Source organism: Cibotium barometz, chromosome 12 (assembly GCF_041138505.1).
Source record: "Cibotium barometz isolate CiBa-2024 chromosome 12, ASM4113850v1, whole genome shotgun sequence".
In the NCBI taxonomy this organism is placed as follows: Eukaryota; Viridiplantae; Streptophyta; class Polypodiopsida; order Cyatheales; family Cibotiaceae; genus Cibotium; species Cibotium barometz.
Genome location: NC_141057.1, coordinates 13,589,562 through 13,598,604, shown reverse-complemented (window position 1 = coordinate 13,598,604; position 9,043 = coordinate 13,589,562). Strand labels below are relative to the sequence as shown.

Sequence of the window (9,043 nt, the reverse complement as noted above, 5' to 3'; positions counted from 1 at the left end):
CTTCCTCCTATTACTTTGGTATTTGAGACTTAACTTAATATATCTTCTTTGTATTTTTGCCAGTGTGAATTTGGGCTTAATATTCAAATGGTTTTTGGAAAGAATAAGAAAGCCATGCTGAATTCTAAATAGACCTTGAAGGTTGATTGTTAATCTCTTGACTTGTTTCTAGATGGCACACCAAATTACTTTAAATTTAGACTAAATGGAAACATTATAGGTAGAAGGTCAAAAAGCACGTTAAATTGTATTAGGTCTACTTTGGCATTTGAGGCTTCACTTAACTCCATATATGTAGATTTAATTCTTGAGAAATCATACTCTACTAAACAATGCACGAAAATTAAAGAAAGCTATGGGCAGTGGAATTTTCGAAGCACGAAAAAGATGTGCTGCTGCTGCTATGCGTGTGATAGTTCGTCATCTTCTTCACTTCATATTTGACCCGGAACCATGGGTCCCTAATCTCGTCTAATATAAGTGTAAAACACTTATATTAGAAACACTTCATCTACTTGAAGCCTAGCACAGTAATTAGAAAAACCATGTCTGCTGAAGGGAGCGGTGCTAGTGTGAAGGTGCTTAGCACCTGGGTAAGCATGTTTGGCATGAGAGTGATCATTGCCCTCAAGGAGAAAGGCGTGGAGTACGAGTATCAGGAGGAGGATCTAAGCAACAAGAGCAAGCTGCTGCTGGACTCCAACCCTGTGCACAAGAAGATACCCGTGCTGATCCACAACGGCAAGCCCATACGCGAGTCTCTCATCATAGTGCAGTACATTGATGAGGCCTGGCCAGCTGTGGACGGGAAGGCAGCTAGTTTGCTCCTCCCCAAGGACCCTTACCAACGAGCCCTTGCCCGCTTCTGGGCCGACTATATTGACAAGAAGGTAAGTAAGAAGCTCACAGACAACAACCCACACACAAAGCTATAGCTTCTGCAAACTTTGATGCAAAATTTTTTTTTTTCTTGCTGCAGATTTATGATGCTGGCAAGCGCATCGTAAAGAGCCCCGAGGAGGACGCCAGGGAGCAGGGAAAGAAGGAGCTCGCTGATTGCTTCGTGACCCTGGACGGCGCCCACCTTCAGCTGTCTGGTGGGGCGGCCCCTTACTTCGGTGGGAACAGCATCGGCCTTGTGGACATCGCCCTTGCCCCTTTCATACCCTGGTTCGACGCCTTACAGACCTTGGGTGGCTTCCAGCTGCCGGACCAAACCCAGTGCCCCCACCTGCATGCATGGATAAAAACCATCTTAGAGTACCCTAGTGTGAAAGACGCCATGACTCTGGCACCCTCTCACAAAATTCTGGAAGAAGTCAGCCACCGGATCAGAAACAGAGTCATCGGAGCTTAGAGTTAGTAGGCAGAGCTTTCAATAAAGTAACGAGAGGTTCTTCTCCTATCAGGAGCAGTGTTCGAAAAAAACCCGGGTATAGTGTAATTTGCACCTTCAGATTTTTAAAATTACCTTCAAATTTGAAACTTAAGGGTATAAAAACCTGCAGATTTTGAGGGGTTGTAGAAAAAAACCTTCAAAATTTGAAAATTTTCTTTATAAATAATTTCACAATTTTTAGATGAAGGTTTTTTACTTTTTGGGAAAATCGTTTTTTTCGAACACTGATCAGGAGATTTAGGTGCATAGCTGTGATCAAAGGTGTTGTATTTGTGTATCTCACTCCAATAAAGTGTACTAAAACTAGTCGTGTTTCTGCTCAGACACCTTGCATCACCACACCACGTTCTTTATTTGGGCAGCTGGAGATGCCTAGAATTATATATTAACTGGAAGTTAACCGGATCTACGCTGCATCCAAAATTTTCACCAACACTCAAATTTAGAAATCACCAAAATTTTCACCAACACTCAAATTTAGAAATCAACTTTTGATATCTTAGGACACTAAAATTTGCTTTGCTCCCATTTCTTCTATAACCATTGGATGAACAAGTCGTCATTCACGGTGTGGACACCTTTCTCTCTCTCTTTTTTGCCCTCCCCCCTCTCTCTCTCCCACGCTCTTTGTCCACCCCCGCAGCGGCTCTCACCCATATCTGACGAGGTTGACCTCTCTCTCTCTCTCTCTCTCTCTCTCTCTCTCTTCGTCCCTCCCCCTCTCTCTCTCCCCCACTCTTCCACCGGCTGCTTGGCCAAACCCCTGGGGCTAGCCGATAGCTTGCCCAACCCTTCTATGGGCTGGTGGCCAAAGCCTAGGGCATTTGTTGGCCCCTTGGGGTGGCCACCTCTTCTTGCGCGCACAATACAACACATGCATCGTTGCTAACAATGCCTTTAGTTTTGACTTGTTCACCACTGGCATCATCTCCAATATCGTATGTCTAGTTAGGCATGTGCTCCTCATAATCGTCACTTTCTATGCGCTTTAGAATTCTTTTGTTGTAGTACATGTACACCAATTTCTCAGCCCTACTTGCATTCCACCTTAGTTTAGCATTGTGATTAGTGTAGGATTAGTTTATGATTAGGTAAATATCTTGTTATTAGGAAGTTGTTTAGGAGAGTTTGACCTATGATTCTCAACATGGTATCAGAGCTAGTGTGAGGCTCTCTAGCTCTTAGGAAATGATAAGATTTCATTAGCAAGTGTTTTAGCTTTAGATTAAGTTTATCTTCTCTTTTCCTCTCTTGCATTAGGATTATGTTTCTCACTAGGGATATCAAGAGCAACAAGGTGTTTTTCCACTGCCATAGCCACAAGAGAGAAGAGAAGTTGCAGCTACTACGAGCTTATTATGATTGCAACTAAAGAAAGAGGCAAAAAAATAGGGAGTCTGCCATTCCTTGTGCACCAGAGAGAAAGCAAGATCATTCTTGCTTGCAGTAGCAGTCCAAGAAAAAAGTAGCTACCTACCACAACGTGACCTCTGCAATCTGTGAGCAAATAGGGAAGAAGGAGCTAAGAAGCAAGGGAATAGCCAGTCATCACAAGGGAAACAAGAGAAGGTGCCAACAGCCAAGAAAAAGCCCATTGCAAAGCAAGAAGAAGGATCGGGCAACAAACGCAAGGACAAAGGGCCTGGTCGCACCTAGCCAACGAAGCAAACGATACTGTCTCAGACATGCGTGACATCAAACAGAAGGAAACAATAGAAAAGAAAAGCAGCCAGTCTATCTCGGAAAGTTTCCGTTTGCTGCTGAAGAGATGAAGAGCTGAAGGAGTGTTATAGCCCCAATACAGCTGCGTTGCATCAGTGCACAACTGTGATGACTCAGAGATTCATGGGCGACCTGTAGAGAGCAGCAGAGAAAGTAGGTGGTGGCTGTTTGTGCAAAGAGGAAATCCAAAACGCCTTCACCACATCGCTAGCAGACACGTAGCCACGAACGAGCTGAAGATAAGGTTAAAAATAATAATAATAATAATTTTAAAAAAATTCTAAGGTGTAAATTCTTTTGGTGTAAAGGACCTTCCTTAAAGGGCTGTTCACATGGACCTTAAAAAACGCAAGCTTTGGGCTTCATTAGCGCCTATAACATCGTCATCGACGACGAGCAGATCTAAGGTTTAAATTCTTTTGGTGTAAAGGACCTTCCTTCAAGGGCTGTTCACATGGGCCTTCAAAAACGCAAGCTTTGGGCTTCATTAGCACCTATAACATCGTCATCGACGAGTAGATCTTCATCGATAAAATCTTCTTTACAAAATTGGGAGTTATTAATCAAAGTGTCCAACAAATATTTTTTACCATTATTATAACCTTTGCAAGTCACCATATGAGCAGGTGAATGTGAGTGACCAAGAGTCAGAAATGCTTGTAATCAGCGGAGCGGCCAAATGAACACGCTAGTGTGTGTGAAAGAGAAGAGTACAACCTTGGTAACCAAATGATTATGCAAGTCTAAGTGTACATAAAAAAAGCATAAGTTGCAAAAAAAAATGAAAGCAACAAGAGAAGCTACAATAATGAAGAAGAAAGAGGCGCCGCAAAAGTCTTACATCAAAATTTCAGCTCACTACCCATCTCTTAAACAAAAATAATCTTACTTCTTACAAAAAATGCTTGTATCTAGCCTCTAGGACCGATGATGTACCTAAGATAGAAATTCATCCCTCACCTAAGAGCCAAAGTAGCATTAAGGGGGGAAAGTGCCAAAGTAGCACATAGGCCAAAGTTGCTCAACACATAGGGGAATGGAGAAAGTAAAAAGTCAAAACAAGACTTTGTAACCGACATCCAACCACCTTGAGTAGCCCAAAGATTTGGCACCAAGGGGGGGTGTTGAGAAATGTGGTGGCAAAGAGCAAAAGGAAAATATGGAGTGAGTGTGAGTAGGCACATCACCAAATGAGAATTATCCCACATGCAAGAGAAAAGCTAAGTTGTACTCTCCTCATATAAAAGGAGGACATTTCAAGCAATGCAAATATATCACTTGCACTTATTTCAAGTCTCTTTATGTATCTAAGCTAAATCATCTTGGTGTCTAATTATACTTGAGTGCATCTTAATTAGCGCACTCTCATTATGAGTTTTTTTCATTTCTATCCACCTTAGTTTAGCATTGTGATTAGTGTGGAGTTTATGATTACGTTTAAAATGTATTGTTTTTTGGAAGTTGTTTAGGAGAGCTTGATCCATGATTCTCAACATGGATGTTGGTTTTCCTCTATGCAAGAGGCAGGAGATGAATTGAATGCTAAATGATAAATGTTGACTGTATGTTGAATATGTTGTTGGTTCCCTTGCTCCTTAGGCTAGAAACGTTGAGAAGAAGGAGATAATTGAAATGAATGATGTGCTTTTCTATATATATGGAATGATGCTGCTAGTAAGCCAGGCTTATGCTGTCGGCTTACATGTCTAGATCTTCACTCATGACTTCATATATATGTCCCATAGCTGTTGTCGGTTGGTTCCCCATGCCTCGACCTGATGTGATGCATGTCCTAAATGTTGTTGATGCCTTGTGTACTATTGTAGGTGCTGCAATAGCCCCATACAATGCTGCATACACTTTAACTACTGTGTGTTAACACTGATTTAACTCTCTGCAGGTTCACTTTAAGTAAACCCTCTGTATCACATGCATTCAAGGCCTATTTTTAAAATCCCTTATCTATATGAATTTTTTATGAATAAAACATACCCTTTTTCTATTCAATCTGTGAATACCCCCCTTTAAATGGTACCCTTCTGTATGTAAAAAAATGTGTTAAAAAAAGATTTTAAAAATCCCTTCCATTGAACCCACGTGCTATGCTTACATATTTATAAGTGACCCTCCCCCCCCAAGATTTAACTACTTTTGGTAAATGCTGAATTAATGCTTGAACGACATTTCATCTATACACCAACTTGGTGTGCACGTGACATTGATCAGGTCCGGTTGACCAACAAAAAAATAGGCCCTCCTGGCTAGTACGTTACTACAACCAACCAGGGAAAAAAATACAGCACCCCCACGTGCAGCAAAACTGGAAAAAAATGGACAATGAGTAGAAAATGGAGAAACTCCTACACACGCGGGCATACCCTTAAAAATTTCCCTCACTCCCTACTGAGTAATATGTACAGACACGAGATGACTGCTAACACCCCCTCTCAACTCCTGGATGTCGAACTAATCCGAGTGAGCTGGAGTGCTGATGAAGCATCTACTGAAGTAGACGCTTCGTGAAGAGGTCCGCCACATTGTTCTTCGTCGAAAAAAATACTAGCAAGATTTCACCAGCCAAAATCTTCTCTCTAAAGGTACACTTCTGGGTGGTAAGAAGATTTTGATTGAGGCAAAACAATATTAGAGCCTTGCAGTTGTTGATGTCTTCAGGTATCCTACCTGTGAATTGATTATGACCTAGATTAAGGTCATGTAACTTAGACAAAGCTGTGATTTGGGATGCAATACCACCATCAAGGTTTTTAAGTGGCAAAGAAAGCCAAGTGAGGTTACTGAGCCTAGATATGGTGTCAGGCAAGGGCTCACTAAGTGCATTTGCCCCTAGATCTAGCGCCTGTAACAAGGTCAATGAGCCTAAGATGCTTGGTATAATGCCAGTCAAGTTGTTTTGCTATAAGTACAGGGATCGGAGGCTTTCGCAAGACCCAATCTCAATGGGAATTCTTCCAGTTAGGCAATTTCCCAAAGCAAAAAAATAATCCAAGCTCTTGAATACTCTGATTTCTAGCAGCAGAGCAAGGTGCCAATAAGCGGATTCTATAGAAAGCTTGCATATCCTCTCCATAATAGTCGTTGAAGTGATCAATCTCATTGAACTCGCTTCAAATTTGACATTGAAAGATTCTCTATAGCAATCAAATAAACTTTATGCACCTGCAAGATGTAGGAAGTTAAAGAGTCTCTCTATTGGTGTTTCTTTTGTCACAGGATCACCTTCATCACCTGAAGCCATCTCTTTGTAGTTAAAAGCCATAAGTAGCTAAGGGTTGTACAACCAAGAAGAAATTGTGAGGCTTGAAGGCTACTGGAGGAAGTTGTGTTATCCAACAAAAAGAAATAGTGAGGAATCTGGGTTATACAACAAGAAATTATGGGGTCTAAAAAAACAACGCGACTTGGACAATCCACTTTGGTTGGATTTCTCTAATCGCACTATGTTTCCACTGGGCTATATCACGGAGATGAGGGGCACCACATGGTGCTGGGGTAGCTCAGGGGATGGGGCAGCTCAAGGACAGAGAGAAGAGGCAAAGATAAATGCCCTCATTGTCTGCCATGCGAGGAGCAAAGGAGAGCCAAGCTTTGCACCTTGTTAACACAAAGAGAGCAGAAGTATGGCCTTGCCCGTGGTGGTGACCCTGCAAATAAGGCTATAGATCAGGGTTAAGAGAAGGGAAGAAGGTCCTTGGGGTTTTCGTGCCAATGAGCAGGGGAAGGAAGGGAAGGAAGGGAAGGAGGGCCGTGCACCCTTACAATAGCGAGCAATGTCAAGGATTCTGACAAAGCATTTTTTTATGAGATGAGGAGCATCACCATGAGCTCAGAGGAGGATCACCATGAGCAAAGCATAACTTGGAAAGACAACGCGAAGGTAGCAATTCGGTGTCAAAAGATCGATGATATTGCATCACAAAAATGGGGTAGCTCAAGGGGCTAAGGGGTAGGTAGGGTGCTGGTGGGGCTGCTCAGGGGGCCAAGCAAAGGGTAAGGGTAGCTCAGTTTGACAAGGCAGGGGAGAGACTAGCAATGTGTAGCTCGGAGGCATAGGGTGCTCGTGCAGCTCAAAGGCAAAAAAATAAATTAAATAACAAGATATTTATAAGCACGTGATGCCATGTGGGAATAGTACGGATGCCAGGTAGCCATGCCACCCATCCACACATGCGTGGCCCTATCGACGTACAATCACACATGTGAAGCCACATGTCGGCGTGCAGTCACATGTGTGAGTCACCATGTGAGGTTGTCGCATGTGTATATACGTGTGCATTAACATTTGCACGTGTGGATACATGTGTCCCTGTACAGGTCATTTTCTATACGCCACATGGCATAGTCGAGGTTATCTATAAATATATTGGCCGAGATATTATTTATTTTTAAACGTACATGCGTGAAAAGGTGTTCCTTACCCCAGCTCCTACTCTTGGTCTTCACCCCAGCTCCTGCTCTTGGTCTTCACCCTAGCTCTAGTGGTGTTCAAATTGTTGAGATATCGAGCTCATCTCATGAGGCGATGGACAGTGAAGATGACCCGCCTAGGGGATAGGCCCCACACTTACACCACTGGCATGGTTGGTGAGATCATAGGTGATATGCGGCGAGTGGGATGACAGGCTGTGTGACAGCCATTCTAGAGACTGGCATAGTTATAGTGCCAGCTCATTTAGTTGGGTTCACACTATAGGGAACCCTAGTATGTATTTGGTTGAGTACCTTTCATATGGTGTGTACTCTTATCTTTGTATATGGTGTGTTGAGTGTTGAGTGAAGAAGAAGACGATTTTCAGCCTCTCACCTTGTGTGTTCTCTTTGTACGCTTGCAAGAGCTCAAGCTCTCTTTTCCCCTACATCTTTTCATGGTATCAGATTGGCGACTACACCCTTGTCGGGAGCTCTACGGGAGGCACCGGCAAACGATCTCTGATTTAGGAGCTTTCTTCGTGGGAGTAAAGCTATAGGGAAACTATAATGTCATATTGGATAAAAATTTCCAGGCCGAAAACAAGTTTCGGGCGCGTTAGGACCTCCGTTTTTCAGAAAGCAGTCGATTTCGAGCACTACTCATCGATACTATGTAGACTCTGTTTTAAGAACTGTAGGAAGACAGATTGGTTGTGCAAACATTGTGTGTGCTGCAAGGAGGTCAGCAGTTGCCATTGGGTGTATGTATGCACATTGAGGTCACTGGTTGTGACATTTGAGTGTAGTATAGTACCGCTGCAGAAAATACAGTAGTTTGTGCAGGATAAACCAGAGTGCTATTTCTGGTAAATTTGTGTGTCTAGAAAGATGTCAAATGATGACATAAACCAGATTTACTTGGGACTACATAGAAGGTGAGCATAAAGAGGCACCGAAGATACCGGAGATCAATCTGACTGCTGCTGCAGATGTGAAAAAGTTCAAGGATTGGAACCAAGGAGCCAGAAAAGTTATGTATTAGCTCTCTATCAGTATACAAGACACCATGATTAGGCACATACAGGATGCCAAGTCCCCCAAGGAGGCATGGGAAACCTTGGTAAAACTTTATGAAACGAATACCAAGGCATGAAAGATACAGTTGAAGAATAAACTTCATACTGTGGAGAAAAAGAGTATGTCTGTGTGAATGACTATGCATTGAAGATCAAGGGTATTGTGGAATCCCTTGCATCTATTGAAGTTGCAGTAGATGATGATGATAAGGTGGAAGTCTGTCTATGTGGTCTCGGGCCACAAAACAAGGCGTTCAAGATGTCTATTCAGACTCAGAAAAACATTCCCAGTTTCACAGATTTGGTGGCTATGTTGATTATAGAAGAGAAGAGCTTGGGTGAAGACCAACAGTCATCACAAAACAAAAATAGTTCAGAGCAACATGCCTTCTACACAAGTTCAGGAAGAGGACGAGGT

General features: G+C 42.7%; 1 protein-coding gene across 1 annotated transcript; it reads left to right on the top strand.

Annotated features, from left to right (window-relative positions):
• Positions 1-484: 484 nt before the first annotated feature.
• LOC147633084 (putative glutathione S-transferase parC) lies at positions 485-1,485 on the top strand. The gene is made up of 2 exons (XM_086806092.1): positions 485-890; positions 980-1,485. Exons 1-2 carry the CDS (start codon positions 546-548, stop codon positions 1,355-1,357), a joined length of 723 nt encoding a protein of 240 aa, XP_086662218.1. The 5' UTR covers positions 485-545; the 3' UTR covers positions 1,358-1,485.
• The last annotated feature ends 7,558 nt before the right edge of the window (positions 1,486-9,043 follow it).